At 43.5% G+C, this 17,655-nt stretch overlaps 1 protein-coding gene across 3 annotated transcripts; it reads right to left on the bottom strand.

The window, feature by feature from the left end:
• Positions 1 to 1,691: 1,691 nt before the first annotated feature.
• On the bottom strand, positions 1,692 to 17,446 carry LOC311136208 (kinesin-like protein KIF2A; the record flags this gene model as incomplete). 3 transcript variants are annotated; one of them, XM_084170320.1, is made up of 20 exons in its annotated part: positions 1,692 to 1,777; positions 2,020 to 2,155; positions 2,238 to 2,339; positions 2,823 to 2,976; positions 3,774 to 3,905; positions 4,155 to 4,222; positions 4,337 to 4,652; positions 4,804 to 4,946; positions 5,128 to 5,219; positions 5,320 to 5,383; positions 6,190 to 6,280; positions 6,514 to 6,676; positions 6,851 to 6,908; positions 7,047 to 7,142; positions 7,242 to 7,342; positions 9,968 to 10,099; positions 10,880 to 10,928; positions 11,251 to 11,379; positions 15,867 to 15,961; positions 17,383 to 17,446. In XM_084170320.1, 20 exons carry the CDS (start codon positions 17,444 to 17,446, stop codon positions 1,692 to 1,694), a joined length of 2,271 nt encoding a protein of 756 aa, XP_084026446.1. The 3 variants fall into 3 exon arrangements, with proteins under 3 accessions (XP_084026446.1, XP_084026448.1, XP_084026447.1); XM_084170322.1 differs by having other exon boundaries at positions 3,804 to 3,905; XM_084170321.1 differs by having other exon boundaries at positions 9,968 to 10,093.
• Between the last annotated feature and the right edge of the window lie 209 nt (positions 17,447 to 17,655).

The raw sequence follows: 17,655 nt of genomic DNA, 5'->3' as shown, positions 1-17,655 counted from the left end.
TTGTGAGGATCGTCTCCCTTCATCAGGAAGGCCTTCACAGTTCTCACTGCCCACTCTGGATGTGTGTCTGAATAATTCTTGTCAGAACAAGCATAGCAGAAGGTGCAGTGTGTCCAGTCAGTCATGTGGTTCTTTATTCTTTACGCCAGGCAGCGTTACATCTGATGCACATGACATTAACATAAGGTACTGTAGTCCAGTTCCAGTTACATCGCAGCAGCTAGGTCCCAACTCAGTCCTCACTATACATCTATCTTCCCTTTAATAAACTACTTTAAAATGGGATGGGGGGAGAAAACAGAGACTTTTTACAAGATTCATAGTACCAGGGGATTTCTTCAGTTAATAGCATATTGATTGCCTTGTAAACAGAATGGACAGATACAACTGAGACTGGGCTTGTTAAGAGGCAGGTTGGTACATATAGCAGTTTTCTACAAGCTAGTCATTAGAAGCATTTGTAAGACAGTGTTTCTGCAAGCTTTATTCTTAGGCGAGGCGCAACGTCCCCCAAAAGCAACATCAGAAGGTTGAAGATACTGAACATTTCAAATCAGTCTTTTTAGATGTGGGGGGGGGGCAACAGTGCTGACCAGGTGGGCCGCCTTGCCTAAGAAATGGTAGGAGGAAACACTGTAGGAGAACACGGTCCTAAAGAGTAATGGATTTATGTACAGTAGACACAGGAGGGTATAGTCAGATCAATGGAGGTTTATAGTACAATCACAGCTGGTTTGTGCATGCATGCATCTGGTTGGCTCCCAGACCAAAACCTGATCACTTCCTCAACCCATATAGGATACACGATCAGAAGAGGTGGTCAGAAATGTATTTCTTACTAAATCAGTGTTCATTGCTCTTGGTCCTGGAGAGCTGAATGCAGTGTGTGCTGGCTTAGACTAACACATATTATTCAGCTGATGGCGGTCTTGGTGTTTAGTTGATTTGTTGAATCAGGTGTGTTAGTGCTGGACTGGAAAGAATGCCTGCACACACTACAACTCTCCAGGAGCAAGATCTGATTAAGTACTTCATAGTTACTAAATAAGTGGTTTTATTCTTACAATTAAAAAAACGATCATATCTTACATATTAATCTTATAAAAAGGTGCTTAAAATAAATCCTTCCGTCTTTTCTTTGTTTAAATGAGAAGCGGTCGATAGTCGGTACACAACACAGATACATTACTCATGTACATACAGTCTACAGGGGGATGGAAAGAAGAGGGAATCTGCCCTCGCTTTTACAGACGGATGGATGGATGGATGGGTGATATTAACAAGCAGCAATGGGAGGAGCCTGTACATAGAAAATGGTGCAACACCTCATCATCCTTAAATCATAACTTCCATCATAGCACTTTATTTAGGTCTAAACAAGGGTCTAAATCAGTTGCTTGTCAACAGTGGTTTCCAGATGTTTTGTGCTGTGACCCCATTTATTTTTAAAGCCTTTCACTATGCCCCTCTGGCCAAATCAAACAAGCCTTAGGCCACCACCCACATTTAGAAATATACGACCATCGATTAGGGACCATTGGCTTATGACATCAGTTATGTCACGCTTATGGCAGTCTTAAGTATCCTTTACGTCAGAGGGTTCCAGTTAAGTGTTGAGATTAGTGTGTGTTTGTGTGTACGTGTTTGTGTGTACGTACAAGTGTGTGTGTGTGTGGGTGTGTATGACATGTCTAAAGAGCACGAGGCCTCTTGGGGTTGATCTGTTTGCTCGCCTGCTCCTCTTCCTGGAGTGTAGAACGGAAACCCTTCACTTTGTCTGAGAGAGAAGAGGAGAGAGGGGAGGAGAGAAAGGAGGAGAGAGGGGAGGAGAGAAAGGAGGCGAGAGGGGAGGCAAGAAGGGAGGAGAGAGGGGAGGAGAGAAAGGGATGCTTAGATAAAAATCAGAAAAATATACTGTCATCTTGCTAATTACTTGCAAATAATTTGACATTAATCACAATTGATTGAACTGTTGCTTAATTCTGATCTAGAATCAGTTATATTAGAATACCCGATTACCTCTGAGTTCAGTGAGGATGTCTATCTTTTGATCCAGGATCTGTTCTAGCTGCGTGGCATAAGAGTCCACATCATAATCCACCTCTTCTGTCATCTCCAACAACACCTTCTCATCCTCCAACCAACGGATAGACTCCTGCACCGGACACACACAGATAATAAAATACACACATAATATGTGTGCGATTGTGTGTGTGTGTTTGTATGTGTGTGTGTACCTGGAACACAGCTCGGTGGTCCTCCAGGACCTGTTCCTCCATCTCCACCAGCTGAGACACAGCCTCATGGAAGGTAAAGAGCTGAGGAGACACCTCCTCTTCCTGGGGGAGAGGGGAGGGAGAGCGAGAGCGAGAGAGAGAAGGGAAAGAGAGAGGGGGAGGGAGAGAGAGAGAGGGGAGAGAGCGAGAGAGAGAGGGGAGAGAGAGAGAGAGAGAGAGGGGAGAGAGCGAGAGAGAGAGGGGAGAGAGAGAGAGGGGAGAGAAAAAGAGAGGAGGAGAGAGGGAGAGGGGAGATTGAGGTAGGGGAGAGACGAGAGCACGAGAGCAGAGGAGAGGGAGGGGAGAGGAGAGATTAAGAGAGTCAGAGGGAGGGAGGGAGAGAAAGAGAGGAGAGACAGAAAAAAATATGTTATGCTGAATTATCAACACATTCCTACTCTGATGAACCACACACATTTGATTTGACAGTAAAATAAACGGATTTTCTTTCATTTTGCTCAGTTTGAGTTGAGAGAGGTAGATAAGAGTACAAGTCAGTACACAGAGAGGTGACTGTACGGTAGGAGAGTGTGTGTATGTTCTTACGTTCTGTTCACAGAGCAGTTTGAGGTCGTCCCTCTGAGGCGAGCTGCCGACCCCCCACTGAGCCTCCAGGACCTCCAGCTGGGTAACGCTGTGTCCCCCTCCTCCCCCCCGCCCCTCCATCATCACCCCTGGGTCCACCGTTAGCTCCTTCACCCTGTCGACGCACACACACATTTTTGTCATTTAGCAGACGCTCTTATCCAGAGCGACTTACAGGAGCAATTAGGATGAAGTGCCTTGCTTAAGGGCACATCGACTGATTTTTCACCTAGTCGGCTCGGGGATTCGAGCACATGCGCACACACACACGTACGCATGCAAGCACACACACACATGAATAGGATTCAGTTTCCCTGACCATGTGAACTGACTGATCTGGTTGGTTAAAACAGTCAATGAACCAATGGCAACGAATGGAGACATTCTCAGGCACAAGAGTAAAGGACAAGCTGGGAAGGAAAAACATGAAAAACAAAACACAGCTTTTGAAATGAATGAAAGAAAGCGTTAAACATAAATGAAATGCAATAAATTAATGAAAGGGTTAAATATATAAATCATGCCACAACTCAGCAATGACAAACTGAAACTGAAAAAATAAAATAAAATAAATATATGAAATAAAAGAAGCTGTAAAACGTGAGGGTGTGCAAGTTTGTAGCCATCCTTTACTAATATGGAAACCAGACATTAGCAACACATAAGACGATGGTTAATAGACAAGAAAGGGGTAAAAAAGGAAACGAAAGGAGTAGGTAAAAGTTACCGCTGGTCCAGGATCAGATATATATTTTTTTAATCGCCTGATTGGCCTTATAGTTATTATACGGTTACAGTTAATTTGATCCTAGAGCTGTGGTTAGGGGTAACCTCTCCCTGGAGTGAAATGAGAGGCAGAACAGAGGACGGGTACAGGTTGGTAGCTAGTAGAGGTCAGTAGAGAGGAGAGACCTGGTGGGAGAGGTGGGAAAGTCATCGTACTCGTAGGTGTTAGTGGGGGAGAGTTCAGCACGACCCCCCCCTCCACCACCCTGCTGCTGGGAGAAGGGGATGTCTGACGGGCTGATCCCAAACTCCTTCACTCTGTTTGGAGAAAGGGAGAGGGACAAACACACACACACACACACACACACAGAGAGAAGGCAGAGGATCCGGTCAGGAGAAGGGTAAATGTTTTGGCTCGTATCAAGAAGGGGGAGTGAGAGGAGGAAGAATATTCTGCAATGTGAACTTCAATTAAACTTCTCCCCATCGACTAACAGTCTTAGTAATTAGTAGTAGGTGAGATGTAGACAGTCTGTTAGGTTGAGGTTAGGCAGGTGAATGCCTCACCTGTTGGCGTATCTCAGAGTGTTTAGAGTGTTTTCACAGGAAGCCATTCCAGGAGATATAGTGGCAATCTGTGGGGGGGAAATAACAGTTGCTACATCATTAGAAACTCATTATCGTAGGTGCTTAGTGGATAAACAGCAAACCAAGGCAGTATGTGTTAAAGGAGGTGCATATTATGTCACCATGCATGTCCTGGAGTTCTCCCCGATGAAGGAGTCTCTGAGAACCTGGGTCAGCTTGCTGGCTCTGAACGGGGTGTGGGGCTTGTTCCGACCCAGAGCCCTGATACACTCCTTGAGTGCCAGCAGACTCTTGTTGATCTCGGCCCCCTCCAGGCGTGTCTGGCGGTCAGCGCTGGACGTGTCGGCACCCCTCTCGTTCCCCGCCAGGTCGATCAGCGAGAACTTGCCGTGCATCTTCCCTCGCCGCCGCAGAATGATCTGGAACACGGCGTGGCTACGTGACGAGTGGGCGTTGGCCGAGGTCTGACCTGACGTCCTGGGAGAGAGATGTAGGAGGAGTGAGAGAGATAACAGCAGGAAAAGAGACAAAACTAGGAGAAATTAGAAGACCAGTTTTAGATCTTTTAGAACATAAATGTCAATCTATTAAATAATCCTTCCCTCCCTCCTTCCCTCTCTGGTTTTACCTGCAGCTGTTTCCGACCTCTATGAGTTTGAGGACGTCTTCAGTACATTTGACGTCTCTCTCCTGCAGCCCCACCACCTGCACCTGCTGCTTCCCATCCTCCAGAACCCTCAGCTTGGCTTTCCGGTTCAGCAGGTCAAACACCTAGACAACCACAAGACAACCACAACACAACAACGTGGCCAGGTTAACACCACCACGACCATCATCCAGCACACACAGTTTGACTTTATGGTTCAGAAGGTCAAACACCTACAGCACCACAACCACGCACGGTCTACACATCCTCCAGGGGGTTTGAAGATGTATTGGTCACTTCACTTGCCTTCCCGCTGTAGATCTCAAAGAAGGTGGCGAAGACATTGAGGTCTAACTTCTTGTAGTTTGGCTTCTTCAGCATGAGAAACACGTCTCTCGCTGCAGAGAGAAAAGGGTTTCACTGAAGAGACACAATTTTACACAGATACACAGAAAAACAACTTTATCCGGAGAGAGAGATATGGTGTAGTGTTCGTACCAGCCAGCGCGTAGATCCCTTTAGAACAGTCCTGGTTCTTCCCCGAAAAGTCTCCTCCCATCGTCTGAAAGGGAAAGGGGTTGAGTGAGATGAACTCCCAAACAAAGACAATGTGCCAAAAAAGAGTGTGATAACAAACACAGTATATGCATTATCTAGTTAGGCCAGACAAAGTCGATTTACTGTTTAAAACCTTTTACTGCAGTGGGCTAAATCAGGGTTACACAGAGTATTTCTTGGTAGTCTTAAGCACATTTTCAGCTTTAAAAAAATAAATAATGTTCATTAATTATGAAAAATATGAATAACATTCCACCCATGAGGCCAATAGAGGGCGATTTGGTCATTTGACCGCAGGAAAGCCCAGCTTCACATAAAACAAAAATTAAGAGGGGTTGAATGAAGAATTCAAGATGAATAGATGCTGAAGCAGTTTATTATAGTAAGATGATTTTAGTAGACTGCTATATATTTCAGCTAGCACATCAATTATTAAAAATGGTAGAACTATGCCTCGAAAAAATTAACTGTGTCTACAACTCAGCCGGGACAGGCTTTCAATTGTGCTATCCAACTCCTGACAGCAATGTATTTAATTAGGGGGAGTTCCTTGACCAGGACTCAAACTGTGGTCCCTGTGACTGTCATTCCAAAAGGGTAAAATATTTTGGTAAGGTTGTTAAGTGTTGTACTAAGGTTGTTTAGTATTTTTATAAGGGGTTAACATTTAATTTACTTTATTTTAATTTTTTTTATATTCGCTCGCTCGCCTCACTTTTCAAAAAATGAAATCTGTTAAACAGTAAATAAACTTTGTATGGCCTTAGCATTAAAATGTTAGCCGACACACACAGAAAGTGTTCCACTCACATGTGTTTTCCCACTTCCTGTCTGTCCATAGGCGAAGCAGGTGGCCATGCCCCTCTCAAAGATGGTCTCCACCAGTGGCCGGGCGGTGAACCTTGGGAACGGGGGAAGAAATGGTTTAGATAGGTCAACCAAATCACAGTAAAGATAATCGAAATTACAATATTATACTTTGGAATAAATTATGCGTTTAACTCAATGGAAGATTTGACTCATACACACATCTTCAGTAAGAATTTGGCCCAGTTCACATGATTCTTTTTGTTCTTGAAACATACCTGTAGACCAGACTATTTTACCACTTGGAAGTTGAGAAGGGAAAGATACCTGTAGACCATGTCGTTGTCGGTGCTGTCGTCAAAGGCGTAGTCGAAGCGGAAGGTCTGGTTCTCCAGGTACCTGGTCAGGTCAACCTTCTGCTTGGGTTCATGGACCATCACAACGTCCTTACTGGGGATGGTGATCACATCAAGGTCCTTCATAGTCAACTCTGAGGGGGGTGAAAAGGAGTTCTGAATAACCCACTGGAACATTTTAATATCCCACTTTCAAGTGAAAGAGTGAGGAGGGTGATGCTTACGATGCTGTTAAATCTCTGCATGTAAAAGACCATGTAACCATGAAAAGGTTGGTGTGCCTGTGTTCGATTTATATATACACTTACCTTTTTTATTGAGGGGCCGTGCTCGTACACACACACATATCCTGTGCTCCTCATCGATCTGAAAGGTGAAACAATATCATACATACAAGACGTGATTCAGTTAGCGGCCAATGAAGACGTGTCACCCCTCTATCTATGAAAGTAGATCTACAGCTAACTAGACCAGGAGACAGATCCGATTTAGATATATACGTACCAGATCAGCAGTGGTTAGAGGCCTGTAGTCCAGACTGGCTCTGAAGTCTCTGATCATACACATGATCTCATAGTTCGGTACAGTCACATCTACCTCCTGGAAGAGAACGGTACACGGTTAAAGGTGTGTGTGTATGTCGGTGTGTATGTTGGTGTGTGTGTGTGTGTGTATGTATGTTGGTGTGTGTGACCCTGCCTGTGCTTTCTTCTCTCTCAGCTCCTGTTGTTGTAGTCTCCTCCTCTCTCTCTTCTCCTGTAGTTTCTCCACCTCCTTCACACAGTTGGATTTCCGCCGCGCTGAAACAGTACAGGGAAGACAATTATCAAAAATGATCTATTACATATGTATAATAGTGATCCATTTCATTTGTACTGTCTGTCCTTTTTCAACACACTTCAACGCTCTTTAGAGGCAAATGCACAAGGCAACAAATGCACAAGGCAACAGAAATATAATAATGTTTACATATCTTGCATTACTCATCTCATATGTACAGTACCAGTCAAATGTTTGGACATTTTTACTATTTTCTACATTGTAGAATAATAGTGAAGACATCAAAACTATGAAATAACATATGGAATCATGTAGTAAGCAAAAAAGTGTTAAACAAATCAAAATATATTTTATATTTGAGATTTTTCAAATTAGCCACCCTTTGCCTTGATGACAGCTTTGCACACTCTTGGCATTCTCTCAACCGGCTTCACCTGGAATGCTTTTCCAACAGTCTTGAAGGAGTTCCCACATATGCTGAGCACTTGTTGGCTGCTTTTCCTTCACACTACGGTCCAACTCATCCCAAACCATCTCAATTGGGTTGAGGTCGGGTGCTTGTGGAGGCCAGGTCATCTCTGACATTGCTCGTCCATATATGTATACATTCTTAAATCCATTCCTTTACTTAGATTTGTGTGTATTGGGTATACAGTGGGGGAAAAAAGTATTTAGTCAGCCACCAATTGTGCAAGTTCTCCCACTTAAAAAGATGAGAAAGGCCTGTAATTTTCATCATAGGTACACGTCAACTATGACAGACAAAATGAGGAAAAAAAATCCAGAAAATCATATTGTAGGATTTTTAATGAATTTATTTGCAAATGATGGTGGAAAATAAGTATTTGGTCACCTACAAACAAGCAAGATTTCTGGCTCTCACAGACCTGTAACTTCTTCTTTAAGAGGCTCCTCTGTCCTCCACTCGTTACCTGTATTAATGGCACCTGTTTGAACTTGTTATCAGTATAAAAAACACCTGTCCACAACCTCAAACAGTCACACTCCAAACTCCACTATGGCCAAGACCAAAGAGCTGTCAAAGGACACCAGAAACAAAATTGTAGACCTGCACCAGGCTGGGAAGACTGAATCTGCAATAGGTAAGCAGCTTGGTTTGAAGAAATCAACTGTGGGAGCAATTATTAGGAAATGGAAGACATACAAGACCACTGATAATCTCCCTCGATCTGGGGCTCCACGCAAGATCTTACCCCGTGGGGTCAAAATGATCACAAGAACGGTGAGCAAAAATCCCAGAACCACACGGGGGGACGTAGTGAATGACCTGCAGAGAGCTGGGACCAAAGTAACAAAGCCTACCATCAGTAACACACTACGCCGCCAGGGACTCAAATCCTGCAGTGCCAGACGTGTCCCCCTGCTTAAGCCAGTACATGTCCAGGCCCGTCTGAAGTTTGCTAGAGTGCATTTGGATGATCCAGAAGAGGATTGGGAGAATGTCATATGGTCAGATGAAACCAAAATATAACTTTTTGGTAAAAACTCAACTCGTCGTGTTTGGAGGACAAAGAATGCTGAGTTGCATCCAAAGAACACCATACCTACTGTGAAGCATGGGGGTGGAAACATCATGCTTTGGGGCTGTTTTTCTGCAAAGGGACCAGGACGACTGATCCGTGTAAAGGAAAGAATGAATGGGGCCATGTATCGTGAGATTTTGAGTGAAAACTTTCAGCATGACAATGATCCCAAACACACCGCCCGGGCAACGAAGGAGTGGCTTCGTAAGAAGCATTTCAAGGTCCTGGAGTGGCCTAGCCAGTCTCCAGATCTCAACCCCATAGAAAATCTTTGGAGGGAGTTGAAAGTCTGTGTTGCCCAGCGACAGCCCCAAAACATCACTGCTCTAGAGGAAATCTGCATGGAGGAATGGGCCAAAATACCAGCAACAGTGTGTGAAAACCTTGTGAAGACTTACAGAAAACGTTTGACCTGTGTCATTGCCAACAAAGGGTATATAACAAAGTATTGAGAAACTTTTGTTATTGACCAAATACTTATTTTCCACCATAATTTGCAAATAAATTCATTACAAATCCTACAATGTGATTTTCTGGATTTTTTCTCCTCATTTTGTCTGTCATTTTTAAGTGGGAGAACTTGCACAATTGGTGACTGACTAAATACTTTTTTTCCCCACTGTATGTTGTGAAATTGTTAGATATTACTGCACTGTCGGAGCTAGAAACACAAGCATTTCGCTATACCCGCAATAACATCTGCTAAACATGTGTATGTAAAATTTGATTAGATTTGATGAGCGCTAAACAACACATTCAATAACATTGCAATAAAACCCAAGCCCACCCCTCCAGGATAGTGGATATTTAGAGAGAAATTACAATGCCTCTCTGTCTCTCAGCAGTACAGCTGGGCTAATAAGCCTATCTGTGTCTTTCTGCCTGGGAGCATTATATCACTGGTCATGTGTCCCATCATAACCCACAGGGGGAACAACACATCTCAACACACAGCAGAGAGCTCTGAAACCAGGGTTTACACTAATAGGAAATGAAAACGACTGGTCGTTAGCATGGCAATGTATTTAGCAATAACCAGGACTATTTAGCAATACCCAGCTGGAGTGTGTGTGTGTGTGTGTGTGTGTGAGTGTGTATTACCGTTCTGCTGCTGTTGTAGTGTCATCTGCTGTGTCTGTAGGGCTGTGAGTGCTGCAGGTGGGGGTGGTTCTGGTTGGCTTTGCTGGTGCTGTATTTGACTGGATCTGGCTCGCGTAGTCCCCACTGCTGCAGCTGGACACACAACATCATTCACAATACATTTTAGTAATTGTTAGTACATGTACATTGAGTACATGACATATTATCCTTGGACACAACGCTTTCGTCTCATTTGAAGACTGTAAGTCGCTCTGGATAAGAGCGTCTGCTAAATGACCAATTAATTTTTTTATTTTATTTAATTGTATGCCTTTTAAATTCAGAATATGAGTAATGATCTCCCCCCCTCTCTCCCTCCCTCCCTCCCCCCCTCTCTCCCTCCCTCCCTCCCTCCCCCCCTCTCTCCCTCCCTCCCCCCCTCCCTCTCTCTCTCTCCCTCTGCTTCTATTGAAACAGAAACAAATAGTTTAATTTCAAAACGCTATATATCCAATTCCAGTGCATTCATCTTAAGATGGCTAGGTGAGACAACCACATATCACAGTCAAATATACAGGATACCAACATTCCATTACAGATAAACAATGGATATATAGCATTTTGCAAAAAAATTATAAAACATACACATTTAAAATCTATGAATGAAAAATCTGAGAACAGTAATATTTTACACACACATGAAGGTACTCATAACCAATCATTACTGTTGAAAAAAACACAAATATGAAAAATTGGTGGTTATAGCATTTTGAAAATAAACTCCTCAAATAGAGATCTACTATTCCTACTTTCATGGTACAGTGGGTCAGTAGGATGTTATGTAGCTGCCTGGTTGAATCTAGTGTTACATTGTGTACAGACTGTGGAACACGAGGAAGCTTGGAGATCAAAGTTCTGTTGAAGCTGTCTTACCTCTGTTTGCTGGGGTTTCAGTCTTGGGGGGCGCTATTGTTCGTCGGTTCTACAAGAGACAAAAGAATACCATATGAATGTAAAGAAGCAGATGTGACACATGCAAATAGCTGATACTTTACCATGATAAAACTATACTGTACAGCCACAGGAGGCTGGTGGCACCTTAATTGGGGAGAATGGGCTCATGGTAATGGCTGGAGCGGAATCGATGGAATGGTATCAAATACAAACACATTGTTTCCATGTGTTTGATGCCATTCCATTTGCTCCGTACCAGCCATTATTATGAGCCATACTCCCCTCAGCAGCCTCCACTGGTACAGACATATGGCTATTGGCCACAGTATAAGACATTATAATAGAATGACCTTGGGTGGCTTGATTTGTTTAGCAGCGGAGGAGATGGAGGAAGCAGGAGGGGGGGTCTCAGGACTCTGTACTACCTCCTCTTCTGGAGCCACATCTGGGTTCAGAGCAAAGATGCTCTCCAGGTCAATCTGCATGGGGAGAGGGTACAACATGTTAAAACTCTGTTCCAGCCTCTCCAACCTAATGTGTGTGTGTGTGTGTGTATATATATACAGTGAGGTCCGGAATTATTGGATCCCTTGATGAGCAAAAAAAGACTATAAAATAAATAATACAAATACTGAGCTTTATACAACGGGTGGTTTGGAATTCCCATTGTTAGAGCCTGCCCATGATATACCAGGCAACACACATGGCCAGCACATTCATAAAAAGTACCATCGTTTACGTCGTTACCTATCAACGCACTGCACTACTACTACTACCACCTGTAACTCCTCATGGATGATTTTAAAGTAACTTTTTATATTTATTTATTTTTACATTTGAAGAGGAGGTGGTTATGAAATAAATGAAACAAGAAGAAGAGCAAGTGGACCAGGAACCGGAGCCAAGAGAAAGAGATTTTGTTTAACAAGTAATTTAAAAAAGATCTGATAAAGTGCCATCCTTGCAGGATAGGCTCTAACAGTGGGAATTCCAAACCACCCGTTGTAAAAAGCTCAGTATTTGCTGAAGACAAATGTATGTCTTGTATGGACTAATAACGTAATCTCGTAACTCAGGAAGACAAGAAAGTCACACTTTTTCGCTTCATGTGCAGTGAGGTTGATTAACAATTTACCAGTGACATTTAAGAAGTGAAATAGGCTACCATGTTTTTAAAAAAAAACATGTCTAATCCTAAAGGGGCGCGCGCACGCACAAACACTAGGGCTGCACAATTAATCGAATTCACATGGAAATCGAAATATTAACATGTGCAATGTCCATATCACAAGAGATCCACTCAGCTGCGTGTAATGTCCGTTTTTATAGTTTACTCTGTTTGTCCTCTCTCTCTGCTTGCGGCTGCGTCCCACACACAAAGCCCTGTCAATCAAGCAGCGCAGTTCCTCCTTGCTGTAGAATCACACTAAGTATACCAAACATTAGGAACACCTTCCTGCTATCGAGTTGCCCTCAGAACAGCCTCAATTCGTCGGGGCATAGATTCTACAAGGTGTCGAAAGCATTTCCCAGAGACACTGGCCCATGTTGACTCCAATGCTTCCCACAGTTGTGTCAAGTTGTATGGATGGCCTTTGGGTGGTGGACCATTCTTGATACACATGGGAAACTGTTGAACGTGAAAAACCCAGCAGCGTTGCAGTTCCTGACACAAACCGGTGCACCTGGCACCTACTACCACATCCCGTTCAAAGGCACTTAAATATTTTGTCTTGCCCATTCACCCTCTGAATGGCACACATACACAATACATGTCTCAATTGTCCCAAGGCTAAAAAAAACCCTTCTTTAACTTGTCTCCTCCCCTTCATCTACACTGATTGAAGTGGATTTAACAAGGGACATCAATAACGGATCATAGCTTTCACCTGGATTCATCTGGACAGTTTTGTATACTCAGTGTAAGTTTGCATGCTGTTCTGTTAAATGCAGGTCAAATGCAGTCAAAAGATTGTTCCAAACAAGACAACGCTGTTTTCCACTTTGCTTCTTAATATAAATCATTTTATTTATATGATTCCAACAGTACACCTAACTAAAGTGTTATGATCTATATGTATATCGCAAGATACACACAAACACACACACACTAAAGCACACTACTTAAAGTGGAACTGACAGCATTTGTGAAAATTATATAGCAGCGGGAAAGCGGCCGTGCGTTTGGACACCGGAGTCTACGCAGACCGGTGCACCATAGCCAACCAGAGGTACAGTAGGCCTTTACGCAAACAAGCCATTTGCCACACAGGCATGCCATCATTCACTTTGAACTGGACTGTGTGTTTACAGTCAGTTGCAACAGCGCGACTTTAGATCATTAGAACGCATTCACCAAAAGCCACAAAATACACCTGAATGGATTTCTGCAAATTATGTCAATAGCATGGGAGTCCTCTTACATTTGGGAACGTTACAGTCCTATTGATCAAACCAATGTAGGCTCTCTCTTCCTTAGTTATGCATTTCAACAAGATCAACAACTAATGCTAGCCAGAGCAAGATGCGCTCAAATCTAACAAAGAAACATTAGATAAACCCTTTCAAACTTTTTCAGCTAGTTAGCTGTCAAAATTGCACTGATAAAGATTGGGAATAGTAGCCTACTCGCTTGCATGCAACCAAGCAAACTGGCTATAATTGGCTAGCTTGCAAGCTAGCTACTTCCAGACACAAATGAGAGAACACCTCACTGACCATTTTACTTGCCATAACAGAGCTGGTTAGGCTGTTTACATGTTTTCTAGAGCGTTCGTGACTAACTATTACTATATTTACTGACACCGGTCATATTCAGCGGGTGTTGCGCGTTCGTAAATTAATCAGTTACTCAACGTTCTGCCACACTCAGACGAGAGTGCTCTGAAATCGGAGTAGATTGCCAGAGTAAATTTGTGAACACAAGAGATATGCTAACTGAACAAGTCGTTAAAGTTCTTGCTAGCTAACCAAATGATACATGCATCTCTAGCTGTGTAGCCACCGAAAAACGATACGAGGGGGAAAAGTCAGTCACTCACCCATTCCTCCAATGACATGACATCCTCCTAGCAGCTAGCTAGCTAACGTTATGCTCCGCGTTTTTAGCTTGCTACATAAATAAGATACGCTCGCCTATTAGCCACGTTATGACAGACTTGTGATCATTGCCCTTGCTAGTTTGATTGTATTGACATTCCCAGCAATACAATCAAACTAGCAAGGGCAATGATCACAAGTCAGTCACAGAACTTGAACTACTTATTCAGTTAGCATATTTCTTGCGTTCACATTCGTCCGTTTTTGTCCAAAATATTGAGTCATTGAAACTGAAACAGTGCATCCCGAATGGAGGCAGCAAACAATGTACCAAGCCAGCTGTGATTTACAACCTGATAGCAATATTTTTTGGACTACCAATAAATTAATTGGTGAATTATGTTAATAATGCATTGAACTGCATCCATCTATTCTGCCAACAACTCCTTAGTGTACATCATGGAATGTTGAGTCAAATAGAACCTATTTTTAAAACCTCTTATAAAGTTGGTTTTGTAGCATAAACTGGGAATTTGATATTTTTTACTGATACACTACATGACCATAAGTATGTGGACACCTGCTCATCGAACATCTCATTCCAAAATCATGGGCATTAATATGGAGTTGGTCCCCCCTTTGCTGCTATAACAGCCTCCACTCTTCTGGGAAGGCTTCAACTAGATGTTGGAACATTGCTGCGGGGACTTGCTTCAATTCAGCCACGAGCATTAGTAAGGTCGGGCACTGATGTTGGGCAATTAGGCCTGGCTCGCAGTCGGTGTTCCAATTCATTACAAAGGTGTTTGATGGGGTTGAGGTCAGGGCTTTGTGCAGGCCAGTCAAGTTCTTACACACCGATCTCGACAAACAATTTTTTTATGGACCTTGCTTTGTGCACGTGGGCATTGTCATGCTGAAACAGGAGGGCCTTCTCCAAACTGTTGCCACAAAGTTGTACGCACAGAATCGTCAAGAATGTAATTGTATGCTGTAGCGTTAAGATTTCCCTTCACTGGAACTAAGGCACCCAAACCATGAAAAATAGCACCAGACCATTATTCCTCATCCACCAAACTTTACAGTTGGCACTATGCATTCGGGCAGGTAGCGTTCTCCTGGCATCAGCCAAAACCAGATTAGTCCGTCTGACTGCCAGATGGTGAAGCGTGATTCATCACAGAGAACGCATTTCCACTGCTCCAGAGTCCAATGGTGGCAAGCTTTACACCCCTTCAGCTGACGCTTGGCATTGCGCATGCTGAGCTTAGGCTTGTGTGCGGCTGCTCGACCATGGAAACCCACTTCATGAAGCTCCCTGACGAACAGTTATTGTGCTGACGTTGCTTCCAGAGGCAGTTTGGAACTCGGTAGTGAGTGTTGCAACCGAGGACAGACGATTTTTAAGCACTTCAGCACTCGGCGGTCCCGTTCTGTGAGCTTGTGTGGCCTACCACATTGCGGCTGAGCCATTGTTACTCCTAGACATTTCCACTTCACAATAACAGCACTTACAGTTGACCCGATGTTGACCCGGGCAGCTCTTAGGGCAGAAATTTGACGAACTGACTTGTTGGAAAGGTGGCACCCTATGACGGTGCCATGTTGAAAGTCACTGAGCTCTTCAGTAAGGCCATTCTACTGCCAATGTTTGTCTATAGAGATTGTATGACTGTGTGCTTGATTTTATACACCTGTCAGCAACGGGTGTGAAAGAAATAGCCAAATCTACTAATTTGAAGGGTTGTCCACATATTTTTGTATATATAGTGTATTACGATTGTCTGTTTGTTTCATATCTACAAAGTAGTTAAAACGCTGTCAGTTCCACTTTAAGGGCATCCATAGTAAAGCTGATTTGCAGTAAATCCCCTGATACAAGCTGATAGGGGGTCAGACATGAATGCTTAACACACACACACAGTACCTCTTTCCCTTTCGTGTCTCCATTCTCTATCCACTCCACCGTGACACTCTCGTTGTCTTCATTCAGCGACGTCACCATGGCCTGGTGGATTCGACCTGAAAGATACATGTTAGAAACATATAGATAACAACTGTATTGTAGACTCCTACAGGCAACAGAACCATAAAATCTTCATTCAGCCATGTGACCACGTCATGATGGAATCGTCCTAGCTGCCATAGACGAGAGAAAACAGTTGTAGACTCATACAGTCATACACTCTTGACTATTGAAATGCAGCCATGACCAAAATACATTAGACCACACTGACCAAAGAGGATGATGAGACCAGCCAGGATCTGCCAGGATGGGCAAGAGGCCTTCAGTGACAGATGTGTCAATAGCCCTGGATCTGATTGGTTGTCAAAAGCTTTACATGCATGTCAACATTAGATTGCTTCAGTTGCTTTTTGTTATGTTACTGTACATGCAAAATGGTTTGTTTCCATAATGCTTAATGTCTCATTCTAAACAGCTACAGCTCTTCTCTTTGGGATGAGCCCAAATTACTACAAACATTTAAAAAATACAGTCACATACAGTTGCTTGATAAAAAATACAGTCACATACAGTTGCTTCAGCAGATAATAAAACAATCAAGACATTGCTGCTGAAACACTAACAGAGCATGTATTTAGCTAGTCCTTCCCTGGAGCAAGAACAGGCGAGAATTAAATAAATAGCAACCAAATACTATTCACCTTAGACTAGCAAGCCCTACTATATAAAGTAGTAGCTAGTAGGCTAGTCAGTGGCTACTGCCAGCTACAATACTAGGCTACTATGCGCAATGGGCGTGGTCCTCTAATGATGTTTGATTACATTTGTCTACTACTAGCACAGATCCGAGCAAAGACAACAGTCACGAATCCTCATCATCATCATTCCGGGGATGCTCTTAGATGCATACACCATACCTACCATATCAACCCATAATCTCACGCCCAGGCAATGAAGTGGATATGATAGGCCATTGTAATCCAATCACAAAGCAATGAAATCAAGATGATCACCCGATATTTGTTCAATGAGAGTGTAAACTACTGTAATGACAAATGCATGCATGCTCGAGCTGAACGGTCTACTATGACTATACCCATTTTGCCAGTTAGCTAAATGCTATAGCGGATGAATCGAGTACCACTGCCAGCCATCCAGAACGGCCTATAACCGCACAGGTGGATGCATCCTCCCTGCTAGCTAGCCGGCTAGCCTAATCCACTAAAGGCTACGTCATTCAGGTAATAACCAATTTGATTGACAGCCACTATGTCAGACAGGGACATGACAGTAAGATGAGAGGGTCTAACGCCGAGCACAGATCTCCATGCCATTGCTACCCTAGTTATCCAACTCAGCATCCCGCCTGCCTAGGCGCTGCCTGGAAGCAACAAAGATGATGTAGCTAACGCGACAGCGCCTCAATGAAAAATGCATCTTCATCCAGCTAGCGGACAAGGGGAGATCTCTGTCTTACCATCACTCCGTTTGATTTCCACGTAAATGCCGATGAGGATCTTTCCGAAGACAGCGACGGCCATCCCTCATGTGTGTGTATGGCTGTTATATGGGTGTGTAGTTGCTCAATTGGAGGGGCACCAAGTTGTACCGCAGAGAAGAGAAACCGGGAGGTCAGGATAGAGGGAGAGACAGAAGTGCGCATGCGCCAAGACTACCTTCCGTCAGAACCGAGTAAACGCTAAAGAACCGAAGCATCCAAGAAGACAGTTGGCTGTTATGTGCTTTTGCC

Source organism: Coregonus lavaretus, assembly GCF_964263955.1.
Source record: "Coregonus lavaretus genome assembly, chromosome: 10".
Classification (NCBI taxonomy): Eukaryota; Metazoa; Chordata; class Actinopteri; order Salmoniformes; family Salmonidae; genus Coregonus; species Coregonus lavaretus.
The sequence above is the reverse complement of the archived record's forward strand: the minus strand, read 5'-3'. Positions and strand labels throughout refer to the sequence as shown.